The sequence below is a fragment of the Protopterus annectens genome, chromosome 6.part0 (assembly GCF_019279795.1).
Source record: "Protopterus annectens isolate FY-2018-M chromosome 6.part0, PAN1.0, whole genome shotgun sequence".
Classification (NCBI taxonomy): domain Eukaryota; kingdom Metazoa; phylum Chordata; order Ceratodontiformes; family Protopteridae; genus Protopterus; species Protopterus annectens.
This window is the reverse complement of record NC_056737.1, coordinates 1,038,638,727-1,038,657,718: the sequence shown is the minus strand read 5'-3', so window position 1 is coordinate 1,038,657,718 and position 18,992 is coordinate 1,038,638,727. Positions and strand designations below refer to the sequence as shown.

Sequence of the window (18,992 nt, the reverse complement as noted above, 5' to 3'; positions counted from 1 at the left end):
TGAAGCAGGATACTTTGTAAACACTCTTGGTGCAGGGGATAGTACTAAGGGTAAGGTAGAGAACCGATAATGTGATTCAGGCATACAAAACCTTAAGAAACATCTGAGGTCTGGATGAATAGGAATATGATGAGAAGCATCTTTTAAATCTTGTTTTATCAGGAAACTTAAATAAAGGAGAAGAGGTAACAGGTTGTAAAGTGACATTATTTTGAATGTGGGCACTACCACAAACAGGTTTAGGAGAGAAAGATCCATAACTGGTCACTAAGCATTTTCTTTCTTTGACACTAAAAACATCCTTAAAAAAACTTTCACAACTTGGGAAGGAGGAACTAGTTCTTTAACTCCCCGGGGCAGCATGTGTTGATGGACAGGGGAAAATAAAGGAGTCTGATTTGGTGGCTGAGGAAAGACTCCCTGAAAAAGAGGGATTTCCTCCCACTGCCATCTGTAATATTAATAAATGATCTTCAGAACCCATCTGTCTGAAACTACCTGTTGCCAAAGAGAAAAGTGGAGATTCAGACTTTCTGCAGGGGAAACGGGTCTGCTAGGGTGGGAGGGACAGAAAAGGTCTCTTAAATAGTCATTCTGACTTATGGCATTATCCTTGGTTTTGTGGGGTTCCTGAATTCCTTTTTGAACCCTCCTGCCATTTCTCTTAAATGGCTGTTTACCTGCATTTTCTTGAGACTGCTTACTTTGTTTTTTTGTCAACACTGGATGAGATGTTAGAAAATTTGGAAAAGGAGGTCTGAAAAAATCTTAAGAGATTCCCTGTATCAACTTGCCCTTTCATCACACTTGTTGATAGCCTCTGCAGCAGAGGAACAAAAAAATAAATCTCTAGCCAAAGGAGATTTTAAAATCTCATTTTTCACATCATCTGGAAAGTTCTTAGAATACAGCTAGGCAATCCTTCTCAAAATAGTACAGTGGACATAGTCTGGAAGAACTATCAACTGAGTCTGACACAAACTGTAAACAATGAGTTGTGACTTGTAAAAATGAAAGAAACTAAATTATTTAAAGAAGATTTTTCCTCACAAGAAGACACTGCAGACAAAACATCCCTTATATTTTTGCAATTAGTCATAATAAATTTTAACATATGAGCCAGAGAATTCAAAATTTTGAAAATAAAAATTGCAGAAGCACACTTTTTACCATACATATCAATAATTTCTCCATCTGACAGAAAGATTAGGATTGGAATGAACTATGTGTTTAGCAGCAGTAGGATTAACTAAAACTATAGCTACTGGGTCAGGTTTGCGAAGATAGTATGAAAGCTTAATAGAATGAGGAACTGTATACATTCTATCTGCCTTTTTAGGGGCAGCAAAGATCAAGAAAATTACAGACAGTAACATACTCATCCTCCGGAGGTGATAGAAAGAGAGGAATAGGTGAAGGTTCTGGAAATTCCATGTGTAACAGCTCGTATTATTTTCTGAGGGACTGAGAAACGTCAGTGTTCTCGCATTGAAAACACTGGCAAATTCTGGAGATAGTCTCAGAAAAAAAGAGATCCCCAGAGCGAGAATCAGAAACTGAGGTCTCCTCTGAGTCTGAATCAGAAAACTGAGGAGAAAAACCTGTATCTGTTCCTTAATCTTCCTGTCAAGATTCAGAATCCTGAATCATATCTGGAAAAGAAGTATCTCTCTTTCTGTCACCACCTTATAGGAAGGATCAACAGACTAAACCCTGAGCCAGGCCCAATAAAATACTTCTATTTAAGGAAATTTAAGGAAGAGGAGTTGATACATGTTTAGCTTTTTGTTTCTTTTTGACAGGAAAAATGCAACCAACACATTTGTTGATGGCAACAGCAGCTTCCTCACCAAGACTAACAAGAGTGGCTCTGTTGCCCACTGAGGGGACCACAACAGCTGCAGGGGATGTCGCTAACCCTTGGTCCATAGTGGCTGTAGGTGCTACACCAGAGAGATCCATGGATGAGGTCTGAGGAACAAGCTATGGCCACAGCAGAGCCACCCACCTGTGGCTGAGGCAAATTTCAAGCCTGTCGTGGTGGCAAAGGCTGTTTGCTTAACTTTTTTTTTTGTGGTTGGAAGAAGGACTGATTGTGGGACCAGTAGTTTGTTCCATGGTCAAGCCAAAAACTGTGCCTCTTTTCCCAGGAAAAGAAGAATCAAAAGCCGGTAAAAATTTAAAGTCTTTAAAAGTTACTTTTTTCACACAAAACACAGTAAAAAGGACTTTAAACACTTAGCCAGACACAAAAAGTAAACTAAACACAATTTCCCCATGAAAAATATTGTTTCAATTACATTAAACAACTTTTAAACTGACAGATAAAAAAGTGTGCTCCAATTTTTAGTCAACACAGCTTGAGCTGACTGACAGTTTGGTTGCATGGAAGGTGGCCTGAAGCTTTGGATGCTGGTCGGCTGTTATATCCATGGCAGGATATAACCCATGCAGCTAATGCTACTGCAGCAGTGATCAATATGATGAACATCTTATGGTGCAGTTGCCAAGTATACTCACAAATGTTTCCGCGGGGGGGGGGGGGGTGACATCAGTGCTGTATTTTCTTTATAGTACCATAAAAATTAATATCATGCAACATTTATTGCACCATACAAATGAAACACCAGGTTCAAAGAGCTTCCTTATTATTACTGATTATTGAAAGAAAGACACAGTGCAATTGAAGTACTCACTGTAGAAAACAGTTAATCTACCAAAAATTCTAAAGTAGTCAGAAGAAAGCAGCTGTGCACTTCTGCAATAGGCACACACTATTAACATTCAAGCTGTACTAGCATGAGATGGGAGTTGCCCGTGCACATAGAAGGATGCATGTACTACTAAAAAAAAACACACACACAGGTTGATGACTGCAGGCAACTGTAACAATGTGCCAATTTGTTTTACTGCTGCTTGAGCTAGCTCACTCTGCAGAATGGTCTAAGGCAAGCTGCAGAGCAGCAGTAAGATGGCTACTCCACTGAATCTTGATGAGTTAATAAGGAGGATGTCACTAACCATGATCAAGCAAAAGGGTCCATGAGCAAGAAGCAGACTGTGCGTACAAGGAAACCACTCAATGCCTATTGATGGTAACTGCAAATCCAGCCCCCTTGTGAAACAGAAGCTTCATCTCTACAGTAAGCATATTATCACAAAGGTCAAAGGTACAGAAATCTTGTTATGGGATGACACTGTAAACCTGAGGCTCAGGCAACAAGGCCTAGTCTGCTGCAGAATGTATAGCTACTGGGAAAAGCCCATAAGTCTTGATTTTTGTGCACTGAGTATTGTCTGCTACTAATAGCAGAGAATCCCTATTCCACACTACTGTGTAGACATTGTGGTTGTATAGTGCATACAGAAACTGGCCTTTTTTCTACAGCATACTGTAAAACAGGTCAGGAGACACATTAGAAGGGAGCCTCAGAGTTCCCATAAGGACAGTGAGATCATAGGCCTGGACTAGCCATGACACAAACACAGAAGGCAAACAATGAATGTATTCACCACATCTTAAAAGGAAATTGGGAAAAAAAGGCAGCCTTAAACGTTTAAACTAAATGAAACTATGCACTGCTAACAACTTGAATGAAGGGGCAAAGACAAAACCTTAAAAAATGTTTTATCAGTTTTACTCTGGATGATGCAAAAATTTCTAGGAAGCAACATGAACTGCTCACTAGATGCAACCCACTCATTGAGAGGACAAGATGCATTTACTTTCCACACGTAAGGACCAGAGTAAAACAGAACATACAACAGACATAAAACTACACAGTAAAGATGCACTGACCCATTCTTCCCAGTGCGCTGCTCTTTCAGCTGCTTCTAGTGCCTCCTTCTGCTCCATTTCAGCTTTCTTCGCAAACTCACGCCTCAGCTTTTCCTCTGTTGCTTTGAATTCCAACTCAGCCTTCTCTTCGGGTGTAAGTCCATAGTTTCTAGGTTTTCCAATGCATTTTACTATCTCATCTATCACAGTTGTATACTCTGGGTCATTGTCTTTAGTAACATCTATGAAAAATGAAGCAAGATATGCAGTGGATTAGTATGTGAATTAAGAAAAAAAATCACTACTTCTGATGATGTAATTTTCTCTCTGTCACATTTATGAGGCTGACAATGGAGGTACAGCTTGGAAGAAGAAAAATCATATATATCTCAAATCAGAGCCCAATCTATTTTATATATATATACAGAGAGAGAGAGAGATTAGATATATAAATATATATATATATATATATATATATATATATATATATATATATATATATATATATATATAGATATATAAATAATATATATATATATATATATATGTGTATATATGGGTCTACCTGACATGGTCGACAGTTCATATAATCGACACTCATTTGGTCGACAAGTAGATTTGCCCCCCTCCCCAATGTTGTGCAACCCTGGAGTTGATATATATAGTTAGGGGGGGTGTGGGGGGCGAAGCCCCCCACCTAAAATGCTTGTCAATCAAATGAACTGTCGACCAAATGAACTGTCGACCATATGAACTGTCGACCATGTCAGGTAGACCCGTATATATATATATATATATATATATATATATATATATATATATATATATATATATATATATAGGAGGACTTGATTTTGTCAAGTGTGTGGGTCAACAGTTGTTTAGTCTATCACCTTTGGTCAACTAAACAGATAGTTGACAGATGTAAGAAATCACACAATTCCCAAGGTTGGGGAGTATGCCCTAACCCCAATTTTTGTGAAATCTCAGAGTTAGTATATATATATATATATATATATATATATATATATATATATTTATAATTAGCAGGGGATGTCAGGCAGCCCCCTGCAAAAAATGGTATTTCATTGTATTTTTTTTAAAAACAACATTTTGCATGATCTGAGGCTGCCTCTCAGTGTATGTGTACTAGCATGTCCGAGTACCTTTTTTAGGCAAGGCTCAAAAGTCAAACCCACCTCCATAGACAGCACAAGAAACAAGAAACTAAGGGTAACGCTGCTAAATGCCAGAAGTTTTAACCTCAAGATGCACGCACTCAAAGCTCTCCTCAGTATGGAGAACATCGATATCTGTGCAGTGACAGAAACCTGGTTCAAGGCTCCAGAGAGCACCCCAGCACTACCAGGTTATACCTCATATCATGCTTTTTGGCCCCAAAACCTGGACCGAACCACAAAAGGAGGGGGAGTGTCCATATTTATCAAGGATATCCACACCTCCAGGTTAGTGGCATTGCACAAAGTATCGGAGACCATCCATGTGCAACTAACAGTGGGCAAGACTGCTTTTCAGTTTATAGCATCCTACAGACCACCCTCTCAAAGTCAGGAATCCCACTCGGCTTTCCTGAAAACATTGGAGAACATGAAGATCTCTCCGAACACCATTATATTGGGCGACTTCAACTACCCAAACATAGACTGGGAGCACTACTCAAGCCCCAGCACCTTAGCCCAAAGGTTCCTGGAAATTATAAACTCAAATGCTATGGAACAACTAGTCACTACTCCCACAAGAGGGGATAACATACTAGACCTGATCATTACCAACATGGGGACTCTATGCTCCACACCTGAAGTATATCCCTCATTGGTAAGATCAGACCATAAATTAATTTCACTGGATGTCCACATCCCGACCCCATCCCCAGCCCAGAAAACCACAGTGAAAAACTTCTCAAAAGCGAACTTCTCACGTCTCAAAACCGAAGTGGAATCCTTCAAGGCCCCAGGGCCAGTGGAAACTATGGCCCAAACAGCAGAATCCTATATAAACACATTCTACGGACATCTCCTGGAATGCATGGATCATGCTATCCCAAACAAAACCAAAACCCAAACATCCAAAGGCAGGCGTCCAGTCTGGTGGACCCCAGCCATAAATAAACTATACAACAGAAGGAGGAAGATACTACATAGAGCAAGATCCCTAATAGGGAAGGCATCCCTGATCAGTACTAGCAAAAAATTACGATCCCTCATAAAATACTCCAAGGCCAGCTTAGAGAGAAAAATTGCTCAGGACACTAAAGACAATCATAAGGCTTTTTTCAGTTATGTTAGGAACTTGGGATGCAGCTCCCAGACTTGTTCTGAGTTGATTCTAAACGACAAAAAATACACTGAACCCACAGACATCGCCAATATCCTGGCAGACAGGTTCAGTGCAAACTCCTCCACCCCCTCCCCCCCCAAAAAAGAGCAAGTATCTATCCCGGCAGAGGGCTGCCTCCCAAACATCTCTGATGCTCAGGTGAAGGCTGCCCTCTCCAAAGCAAAAAACACTGCTTCCATGGGACCAGATGGCGTCCCGGGTTGCGTCCTACATGAACTCCAAGAAGAACTAATCCCTCAAATAAAACAGCTGTACAATCTCAGCCTCACTACAGGATATGTGCCCACAGAATGGCGTGCAGCAACAGTGGTCCCACTCCACAAAGGTGGAGCCTCCACGGACCCTGGAAACTATCGCCCCATAAGCCTGACTAGCTTAGTCTGCAAGGCTATGGAGAGGATCATCATGGAGCTCATAAACAAAGACATTGGGGACCTATAGACACTAGATCCTACCCAGTTCAGCTTCGTCAAGGGCAGATCCTGCCTTTTGAACCTGGTTGACTTCTTCGAAACAGTCACCAAAGCCATAGATGAAGGGAAGGTAGTCCACACAGCCTATCTGGACCTAGCAAAGGCATTTGACACAATACCCCACTTGGGCATCATAGATAAGCTATCCAGCTTAAATATAAACCCCTATGTCACAAGATGGGGCGCAAACTGGCTCAAAGAAAGAACCCACAGAGTGAGAGTTGCTGGAGCCATGTCAGACTCGAAACCGGTCACAAGTGGCGTCCCACAAGGTTCTGTCCTGGGACCGCTCTTGTTCGGTATATACTTTTCCGAGGTACAGGCCAACGTGGGAGGACTATGGCTCACCAAGTTTGCAGACGACTGCAAACTAGGCGCCATAATCAACTCTCCAGCCGACACAAACATCCTTCAAAAAGGTCTCACAGAGATGGATAACTGGTGCCAGAGCCATGGTCTAAAGCTAAATGCCAAAAAGTGTATAGTCATACCCTTTGGCAAAAACAATGTGCCCACAATTATCACATAGGTGGTAACCCATTAAGTACAGAGAAAGTAATTAGGGATCTGGGGACCCAAGTTGATAGCAATCTCTCCTTTGACAACCACATTGCCAAAGTGGTTAGAAAGACCTTTTACATAGCCCACCTCATCATGAAAGGGTTCACATCTAGATCAAGAGAGGTAATCGTGCCCCTTTATTCATCCCTCATCAGGCCCATCATAGAATACAATGCCCCTTTTGAGATGTACCTTACCCAACACCTGCACCAATTAGAAAGACCCCAAAAGTACCTCACCAAGAGGATCAAGGGACACAAACAGATGCCATATGCTGCTCGGTTAAAAAAAACTCCAGCTCTACTCAGTTGCATACCGCCTACTTCGAGGCGATCTATGCCTGACATATAAAGCTATGTCCAATCCAGAATTAATGGACATGCTCCACCTCAGTAAATCTAAATCCCTTAGAGCCACAAGCTCGAGGGACTTGAACCTCAGCACTGAAATAAATAGAACTTGCTGGAGGGACAGATTCATAACCCAGAGGCTCCCTTCGCTCTGGAACAGAATTCCAATTCATGTTAGGCAGAGCACCTCACTGAATCTCTTCAAGAAGAATCTTGATGAGTGGATGGGGGATCGTAGGTTTGTCCCGGGGATTACTTCCGTGTCACTATTAGACAGAGGCACAGCAAACTAAACCTTAAAAAGGGCACAGTATACTCAAATCAAGGGGTGGCGTAAGCCAAACAAAATCGGGCTAGGCTTATAATTGCCCCAGGGCAGATAGCCTAGTATGAACCTATGAACCTATGAGTAGGTGTTTTCCACCTTATGAGGCCAGTGTTTTCACAACTGATATTGTGTATTTTTCATATACAGTACTCCTATATATGTGTGTATATATATATATATATATATATATATATATATATATATATATATATATATATACATATATATTAAGAATGATATAACTGCCCCTAGCAAACATTAAGAATGATATAACTGCCCCTAGCAAACACCGGAGTACCAGCAGGATAAAAAAAGCCAGTATATGTAACGTATAAAATTGTAGGATACCTGCTGGTTATCACTCCAAAAAGCTGACCACCATTCAAGAATAAAATAGTGCGATGCAAGTTCGTAAAGTTCAAATGTACTTATGATGACTATTCAGTCTCAGGAACACAGCTCCACATAATCCAGTGTATTTTACACACAGTCAGACTATTCAGTCCCAGGAACAATAAAACGAAGTAGCAATACCACAATAAACTATTCTCATATTGCTACTTCGTTTTATTGTTCCTGGGACTGAATAGTCTGACTGTGTGTAAAATACACGGGACCAAACCACGCCAACCGTGAGTAAATCCAGCATTACCCACACCCAGGCGTGGGTTATTGCTATATTAAAGTATCTTGGAAATTATAATTTAAGTGTTGGCAATGTCCATTGTGAGTCCAGAAGCTTGATTATTTCTCTGCATCTCTTATCTGGAGATGAAGGATGGTTTGTAAGCTATCTGAAAAAAAATACTCATGCAATTTAGTCTATTCACAAAAGATTATTTCTGAAGAAGAACCTGAGGATTTTAGGGAATATTCCTGTTATCAGGCTTTTTAGAAAAAGGCAAATATAAGTGAGTCTTGTAAAAGTCATCTTCTTCAATGGAGGAGTCAGGGAAAAAGCTTATTTTCTGTTTGTGTTTACCCTAGTGAACCTCTGCAGGTACCTGTGAAAGTTTGTTTCTCTGTATTCTATCCACAAATAAATGCAAGTCTGAGAAAGGGATCACATTACAATTCCTGAGTTATGTTAATATATTCTCTAACAGATGATTTACAGTAAATAAAAAAGGGCTGCATGGTGATAGAAGCCAGGTTAGTTGGAACAATGCTGGATTCGACATTGTTAAACTCTTTATATTTGCTACACATGTTCATCAAAGTAAAATTTTAGATCTGATATAATAACAGAAAACTTTAGAAGAGGAACAGATGTAGGTGCTGTTATGCTCTTATCTTTTGCCAGCACTAAGGTCAGAGAGAAGAACTTTGGTACTTGAGGTAAAAACTGCATACCTGCTTTTAGACGTTATTTGAACAGTGGCACTCATTAGTATAATCGCACTAAACTGGAGGATTTACCCTGTTTGATAAATGATTTGCTTGCCTCCACTGACAATTCACCTGTATTAACCTTGCCAGCCTTATCCTGTCTTGTTTCCTTACAACCTACCTGTTACCCAGTTTTTAAAAGGAAATCAATATAGTGAAAAATGCAATTACTGTGGTAAATAAAAAGGACTAGCTATCTATGACAATTACACCTCCAACAGTTTATTTTACTGTCATGTTTGGAGATGTTTATTAGATAATAAACAGAGAATCATGTCATTACACAAATGAAACGTTAATGTGGGAAGTATACTAGTGAAACTGATGACATGGTCATAAGAAAGCTAACAACAATGCTGGCCTATAAAAGAATGAAGATGTTACACTTCCATGGCATGTTTCCTTAGGTAAGTCTGAGTGAAAGTAACATGTTCCAACCCTCTGCTGTCAACAGCAATCCTTCAGAAAAACTGTTGACTTCATTACAGTGATAATTCACTTCAGATACAGTAATGCAAGCAAAGAGGCAGAATCTGGCAATCTTCTGTTTAAACAGCTGAAATGTACCTTAATTGTTAGGCATATCCCAGTCCTTCTGCCCGGGTCTATATCAGATCATCGAAACGGCTCATTATCGAATGCCGTAACGTTGAACTGCAAAACCCGAACCCTAACAATATCGAAACCTCAAAACAGCAAATTTTTTCCCAGGGAAAAAATTCGCTGTTCTGAGAAACACACACACACCACAAGCACACTAAAAAGCAGCAATCCACACACATACATTTAAAAGTTACATCTAACCCTACACTACACTGCACATACACTACTATCTATCCATTTACCTTAACCCAGACCCTAACCCTAAGGTCCGTCACTATCGCACACTCACCTCACCCGCGCCCTAACTCACTTATCCCGCCCCTAACCCCAAATTCTCACTATCGCACATGCACCTCACCCGCGCCCTAACCCTAACTCACTTAACCTGCTCCTAACCCCAAATTCTGTCACAATCGCACACTTACCTGACCTGCGCCCTAACCCTAACTCACCCAACCTGCACCCTAACCCGAACGTCTGCACAATCACACACTTACCTTAACCCAACCCGTAATTTTCCACTGCATCGCTGAAAACAGTGAAGCCACAACAACGGCCAACTGAATTCTTTCCCTAGGAAAGAATTTGGTTTTGTGCAGCTTCGCTGTTTTCAGCATTCGCGATATTGGGTTCGATATTAGATCATTCGAAATTCTGGCATTTCGATGATCTAATATAGACCCCTTCTGCCCTACTAGACTGGGACTCTATCTTGCACTGTTTAGATGTGTGCATGTTTTCTCTGTTGCAGTTTCATATATGCCCTGAACATTTTTTAAATAGACACAGTGGCATGGCAGATAGCATTGTCATCTTACAGCAAGAGGTTCCACTGTTTGATTCTTGACTGGGGTGCCTTTTGTGCGGAGTCTCCGTACCCTCCCTGTGTTAGTGTGAGTTTACTTTGGATGCTCAGTTGCCTCCCACATTACAAAGACATGTAGTAGATGGATTGCACACTCTAAACTGGCCATAGGTGTGACTTCTCGTGCAAGTCTGTGGTATGGAACAACAACCCTGGCAGGGCTAGCCACCCGTTGTTGTGAACCTTGGTTCCAGATTATTCTGCAAAAATCAGAAAAAAGGGATTATGGATGTATTTTTTTAAAAAAGCAGCAGAAATAAAAGAAGCCTAACAGAATGTATGTTGGCAATGCCACAATTTTTGTTTTTTTTATTTGTGTGTTTGTTTATTTATTGTGTTTGTCATAAAAAAAGTCAATACCATAAGCCACTCACTTTGACATGATTAATTTGTTTACAGAAAAGCATATTTCACTTTTATGAAAGAAATAAACAACGGTTCAGCCATTCTGATGTATTTACTTCTGTACATGCTGCATATGAGATAAACATGGATACTGATATCCAGGCTAAGCAACAGTATTTCCTGTCTATTCTACTGTTTATGAAAAATAACTGGGAATTACCTGCTCTGTTTTAGAGGGACAACCAGGAATGATTAATTAGTTCCTACAAATTCTATCAATGTGAAATACTGTTGTGGAAACTACTGAACAGGTAGGCTTAAAGTTTGGAAAGTCTACTTGTAGAGTTTATATCCACCAAAAAAGGAGCTTCCAAGAAAGAAAACTGTATCATTGTATGAGGTACTTACATCACAGTACACCTTTCAAAAGGCTCTTCATCAGTAAATAATAACATAAAGATTTACTCACATTCACTTCCCTTTTGTTTGACTGAAATTTACTGAGCTATGCAATTACTAACGTGAGACTGACATCCTGGACTTATCATGCCTTCAAATGCAGTGACATAGGGTACATGAGACTATTTCCACAGAGCTTAGGCTCATTTCAACTAAGCTCACAAACGCAACTACAACGGAGACTCTCTCTACTCCCATAAAATAGCCAAAGACTGGAACACCCTTCCTCAACAGATAACTAAAAACCCCAACCTGTCCACATTTAAAACTATCCTGAAAGACTATATAAATGATAATTGGCTATGTCCCTGTGTTGCTCCCAACTAATAGTCTTCTTATTTTCCCCACTCATCTCACATATGCTAGCCCAAACAGGGCTACCCCACATAGGGCTATCCCATTATCTGTCTTTTCTTTATTAATCTTTGTTCCTTCAGATGACCTAACCTGCAAAACTACATGACCAATTTTCGTCTTTCAGAAGTGACTCACCTTGTAAAGCTACATGACTTATGCACCTCATATATATTGTAAAAAAAAAAAAAGTATTCCTGTATGCCTGAAACATGCATGTTTATATTGTATTTCTGCTGTTATATGTTGCTATAATATTTTTGTTAATCTCATTTACATATTGTTAGCAATGTACTACTTAAACTAAGTTTACTGCTTGTACCTTAATAATGTTCTTTTTGTTGTGGAGCTTTTCTCCCCCGGTCTCCACTGAAAATGTTTTTTTTTCAAACCAATCGGACACTACCCAGTTAACAAATGTAAATAAATAAATCTAGTGCAATCCAAGTAAAAGTAAAGTACTTTAACTTGATTTTGTTGCACTTTTATAAGATATTTAAGAGTACTGCTGCTAATTTTCACTTTGGGCTAACTATAGTCTAGTTTTACATTAAGAAGGCCTGAGACTGCTTTTCTAGTGGGAGTAGAAGGTGGCCTGGGCTGTGTGAGCTGGGGATCACACTGGAATGCTTTAAGTGTTTTTAGTGCCTGCACAAATTCTGCATGTGTACATGCAGCTACTCGTCGCTCAGCAGCAGTTAGCAGTGTCAGATATAGTAGCAGACACCTAAAAGGTAAAGTTTTCTTATAGAACTACTTCTGAAACTGTAGCCAGTAACTTGGTGAATGTAGAGAAACTACTTTATGTATTGAGAAGCTCAGAGCAACTAGTTTCCACACTGAGGAGCACCGTCCCTTAAATTTAGTATTATATTACCTGGTCTAGCCCCTCCCAAAAGCACCCTTAATTGCTCTCTTTTAACCACTCATGCACCACACCCTTGTATCTTACCTAATAAAGGACCTGGTATTATGGATAGGCACCTTTCCAGTTTCTCCACATCTAGTTTGGTGGACATGGGTATCTTGAGACAACCATTTAATCCTTAAAGAAACAGATACAGTATGCAAGAGACGTATATATACAGAATGTCACTGGTGGCAAAGCTGTCACACACAAGGACACAGAATAAAATTCAGGTTTTCAGAAAACACAACTTACGCTGAGACACTTAAATGAAATCTTCCTAAACCTAAAGATCTCCCAAGCACTCCACCTGCACAAATTATCTTCAGCAAAAAAAAAAAACACTCAACAAAAGCAAAACATAACACTGCACATACAGCCACACCCAGTGGACCCTCAACTTAAAAGCTCATAAGGTTAGCTAACAAACTACCCAGGACTCTAATCATAGGGAATTCCATTGCATGACATACTGATACCCCACTTACCAGGCTGGACAAAGACAGAATAATAGTCAGTTGCTTATCAGAAGCCAGGATCCACTAAATTATGCACACACTCCAATCATTGCACTACAGGTACCAATATGACTCAGTCATAGCCCATGTATGTATAAATACTTTTCTAGACTATATGGAGAGAGACATTAAATAGATCTCAGACAACGTGTAACAGGCTGGTATGGGCTTGGCAATTAGCAGCATTCTACCTTCACCAAGAATGATCCCACAATATGAAAAAAAAGATGACTGACTTTAATAATTGGCTTAGTTTCTGATGTTTTTCTAAGGTGATATAATATTTGTCAGCACTGGAGGATATGGTTAACAAGCCACTTTGCTTTGCCAGGGATGGTCTGCACCTCTCCCCTCTTGTGAATATTGGCTAAAACATTGTCCACCACAATGCCAAACTGACAAACCTTCCAACACAGCAAAATCAACCCATGAGAATCTAAAGGTATTACTGCTCAATGCCAGTAATTTAAACAAGAATCTCCATTCCCTCCCAACTCCCTTCACCCTGGAGAATGCAGACATCTGTGCAGAGAGTAAACCAGTAGTGCAAGACGTCAATGCATTCCACACATTTAGATCAGCAACTGCACAGGCAGGGACTAAAGGTGGACATCTCTGAATCTACATCAACAACAAGTGCATCTCTAGGTTGGTTAAACACAATGATGTACTAGAGTATCTCCAAATACAGATTTCACCAAAGTAACATACCATAACCTAGCAAGTGGTAAGCCACCCTCAATTTCCCAGGAAACCCATAGCTCATATTTAAACCAATTGGAGACGCTCACCATTCAACCAAATACCATACTCATAGGGAATTTACTTACCCCTCTATGGACTGGAAATTACACACAACCAAAAATTTGCAGGTGGAGAAATTCCTGAACTTTGTGAACACATACACCCTAAATCAGATAGTGCATATGCCCACTAGAGGTACAAATATTTTAGACCTGCCATTCGCAAACATAGGGGAATGCTGCTCCCCACCCAGTGTCATGTCCTGTCTGATAAGGTCAAATCACAAAGAATTCTGTTTTGAAATGAAATCAATTCTGCAACTCCAGTAAACCCTGTAACAGTTGAGAACTATTCCAAGGCAAGTTACCTTTTATTAAGCAATACCCTCTCAAATTCCAAGCCTCTCCAAAACCCAAACGACACACCAGCATATGCAAAATTGTTCATAGAAACTCTGCACAACCATGTCAATGGTAGCACAGAGGCTGCTATACCTATCAGAAATAAGCCAAGAACAAACTATAAAAACAAACCACCCTGATGGAATCAAAAATTAAACAACTTTTATAGCAAAGCAAAAACATCATACCTGAAATTAGGAATAGTACCACCCAAAAAGGTAAAAACTCTCTCATCGAGTTTAAATAGACAACTAAGAGGGCTAATTAAGTCCAAGAAAGCCAATGTCGAGGTAAATAGAAACCAATGACAACGATAAGGTTTTCTTTAGTTATGTTAGAAACCTCAAACAAAGCACACAGCAGTGTGCTGAGCTGGTTGTCAATGCAGCCACATTCCCAGGGCTAGGATAAATTGCAAATCTACTGGCCTACAAATTCAGCTCTTAACTTTATCTTTCACTCCCCCCCCCCCCCAGCCACCTCCTATTAAATACCATCTAACCTAACTCATCCAATTATCAATAGGGAGCAGGTGTTAGTTAAGCTCTCTGACAACAAGATAGCCTGAATATAACCTGTCATAGCCACTAGAGTCAATATTCAACTATAGCCTCCACAAAGGCTTTGTGTCACATGAATGGAAGACTGCAATGCTCATCCCTCTGCACAAGGGCAGACCATCAAGAGATCCTGGGAACTAAAGACTCATTAGTCTGACTAATCTTGTATACAAAGCCAGGGAAATAATTATGATAGAAATGTTTAACAGTGACATAGTGTGTATTATCTAACTCAAGGATCACTTGCATAAAATTAGACCTGTTAGTAACAGCCTGCATTTAATTGCTGGAACCTGTGTTCTGAGAGAATGCCTTCCAATATATCTGCAAATATACAGAGCTGAGTATATTTTTTTGGTTTTAGAGTTTTTTAATTGTTGCTTAGATCTCTGTTGAAACTGTTTTCCCCACCCCCACCCCTATTTTCTGCCGTGTCTTCAGTTGGTATAACAGTTTTTTACAGCTTGTGTGTTATCTAACTCAATGATTACTTGCATAAAGTTAGACCTGCTAGTAACAGCCTGCATTTAATTGCTGGAACCAGTGTTCTGAGAGACTGCCTTCCAATCTGTCTGCAAATATACAGAGCTGAGTATATTTTTTTGGTTTTAGAGTTTGTTAATTATTGCTTAGATCTCTGTTGAAACTGTTTTGTCCCACTCACCCTCCGTACTTCTGGCTTGTAGTTTAAGTTTGGTGGCTTTTGCAGTTGCCCGCCCTACTATAGATTTGATCTGGGACACTCCCCCAGTCCCATATCTTTACCACATTCTACCTAATAAACTCTGTCTGCACTTGCTTTTATTCCTTTTTAATTTAATTGCATTTTTTTAAACTGTGTTTGGTCTAATATTGCTACATACTCAAGTTTGCTAGCTTGCACTGCATGTGAATTGTTTTTACTACTGTTTTTGCTAATTTTCTGTAAAAAAAATGTAAGCCTGTTTCCTACCTTTCCTGTAACTAGTGTTCCAGATACAGATTTGCTGTATCCAGAACTGTATGTCAGCTTCTGAGCCTCCCCAAGTCTTTCTGTGCTGGAGGGAAACCTTCTAGCTTATCAGTGGGAGTGGTAAGCACTAGGTAACCTGTCTACCACATAAGAAGTGGTTCTGGCCCAGAAATTGTAGTTACTGGCCGTTTGGGCGATCTCTTCCATCTCTCTCAACTTTCTGATTTGAAAGCCTGCATTTGCACTTGTCTCTGTCCTGTAACTCATCTAGTGCAGATACAGATTCTTAGTTTTAGCACTTAAATTTGCTTATTCATGCTCAGCACTTGTTCAGAACTTGGAAGCACTAAATAAGCTACTAATTACTATAGCACTCATCCTTCCTCATTACCTAGAGGAAAACAGTTTTTGTACTTAACTTTCTCACTTGCTTAGAGAAAAACAGCTCTTGTACTCACTTTCCTCACTTATCTAGAGAAAAATAGTTTTTTATTCAGGCATGTCCAAAGGTCAGCTCCCAGTGTTCTCTCCTGTCTATCTGATGAATCTGGGCATCTAGAGGCAATGTAGAAATTGCCTCATGTACACAGACAACCCTCTCCTGCTACCACCTAACACTACAACCTGTGAGAGATGCACTTATCTAGCCAAACTGGAGGTAAAGCTCTCTCCAACCAAGACTGAACTTGACAGTCATGAGGAGAAGGTAAACATAAATAACACCACACTCATCACATAGTCTCACTAAATCTACACCACCAAAATCCACACATAGTAACACAAAAACATTCGCGGAGGCTCTCAATAATAATCTGTCTCAGCAACAGAGACCTTCAAAGCAGAAATGCAAGCAACCTCCATCCCCCAACACAACCCAAATGACACATAGCCCACAGACTCAGTGCGCCACTCAACCACAGCAAATAAGGCAAAACAACGTACCCAATACACTAGTCATAGGTGACTCTATAGTCAGGCACACTGATTTCCCACTTACCAGGCTAAACAAGGAGAAGGTTACTGTCAGCTGCCTGTCAGGTGCCAGGATCCACCACATAACCCATGCACTCAGGTCATTCCACAACAAGTACAAATATGACTCTGTCATTATCCATGTTGGTGTGAAAGACCTGAGATGTACCTCCCTGGACTACATGAAAAGAGACATGGAAGAGCTCTCCGATCTTGTAGCCCAGACAGGTATGACCCTAGCCCTGAGTAGCATTCTGCCATCACCTAAAATGATACCGCAGTACAAGGACAAAATAATTGACTTCAACAACTGGCTAAGCTTCTGGTGTCATTCTAAGGGGATCCAGTATCTGTGTGTTTGGGATGACATGGTCGACAGACCATGATGCTTTGCCACAGATGGCCTGCACATGTTTCGCCTGGGATTCCAGATACTGGCTAAGGCTCTTGCTGCCCCTATAGTGCCTTTTTTAGGCAAGGTTCAAATAAATTCACCACCGCAACAGGAACAGGCAAGCAAAAACTGAGGGTAATGCTACTCAATGCTAGAAGTCTAAATCTCAAAATGCACTCACTCGAGGCACTCCTTAAAATAGAGAACATCGATATCTGTGCAGTGACTGAGACCTGGTTCAAGGCTCCAGAAAGCACCCCTGCACTACTAGGCTATAACGCATACCATACTTTTCGCCCATGTAACCTGGACCAAAAAAGGCAGAGGTGTGTCCATATTCATTAAGGATATCCATACCTCCAGGCTAGTTGCTTAGCATAATGCATCCAAGGTTATCCAAGTGCAACTAACTCGGGGCAAAACTACAATCCAAAGTGTAGCTTGCTACAGATCCCCCACCATACCCCAGGATTCCCACTCCTCTTTTCTTGATGTACTGGAAAATATTAGGGTTCAACCAAACACCCTAATAATGGACGACTTCAACTACCCCACCATTAACTGGAAAAACTACTCGTGTACCAACTCCTTAGCTCAAAGCTTTTTGGAATTCATAAACTCCAATGCCCTGGATCAGCTTATCCACACACCCACCAGGAGCAACAATATCCTAGACCTAGTCATTACCAACATGAGTGACCGGTGTTCCACACCTGAAGTCAACTCCTCGTTGGTCCGATCCAACCATAAGCTAATCACCCTTGATATCCACATCCCGCCCCCACCCCCCATTAAGGAAACCACGGTAAAAAATTTCTCCAAAGCCAACTTCATGCTTCTTAAGACAGAAGTGGTGAACTTCATGACACCCATGCAGATGGGCAATACAGTTGCAACTGCTGAATCCTACACAAATGCACTGTATAAGCACTTACACGAGTGCATGGATCATGCTATACCAAACAGAACCAAGACGCTATCCTCCAAAAAAAGGAAGCCAATCTGGTGGTCCCCTGCCATAAACAAACTGTACAACAGAAGGAAGATCCTGTTGCAGAAGAGAGTAAAATCCCATGAGTGGAGGAGCTCCCTGGTCAGCCTCAGTAAGAAGCTGAGATCCCTTATAAGATCCTTCAAAGCTAGCTATGAAAACAAAATCGCCACTAATTCTAAGGACAACCACAAAGCATTCTATAGCTATGTCAAGAATCTTGATGGCAACACCCAGATCTGCTCTGCATTACAGCACAATGGCATGAAAATTACAGAAGCGACTGATATTGCCAACATCCTGGCAGATAGGTTCAGGGCTAACTTTACCTCCCCCACCCTGTAAATGGCCCATATCTATACAGGAAGAATGCAGAGTCCCTGTAATCACAACTACACAGGTAAAAGCTGCACTCTCTAAAGCCAAAAACACAGCATCCATGAGACCAGACAACATCCCAGGCTGCATTTTACAAACTTCAGAACGAACTGGCTCCCCACTTGAGCACCATGTTCAATAATAGCCTTGCATCAGACTTTGTGCCCACTGAATGGCACACAGCAACAGTTATCCCACTCCACAAAGGGTGCCCCCACTTATCCCAGGAGCTATCAACCTATTAGCCTGAAGAGCCTGGTCTGCAAGGCCTTGGAACGGACCATCATGGAACTCATAAACAAAGACATTGGT

General features: G+C 40.7%; 1 protein-coding gene across 1 annotated transcript in view; it reads right to left on the bottom strand.

The window, feature by feature from the left end:
* AK7 (adenylate kinase 7) overlaps positions 1-18,992 on the bottom strand; it is a 1,289,119-nt gene that overhangs the window by 170,181 nt on the left and 1,099,946 nt on the right. Inside the window, exon 16 of the mRNA XM_044074647.1 lies at positions 3,800-4,020. Coding sequence (XP_043930582.1) covers positions 3,800-4,020 — 221 coding nt within the window. The remainder of the gene's footprint in view (positions 1-3,799; positions 4,021-18,992) is intronic.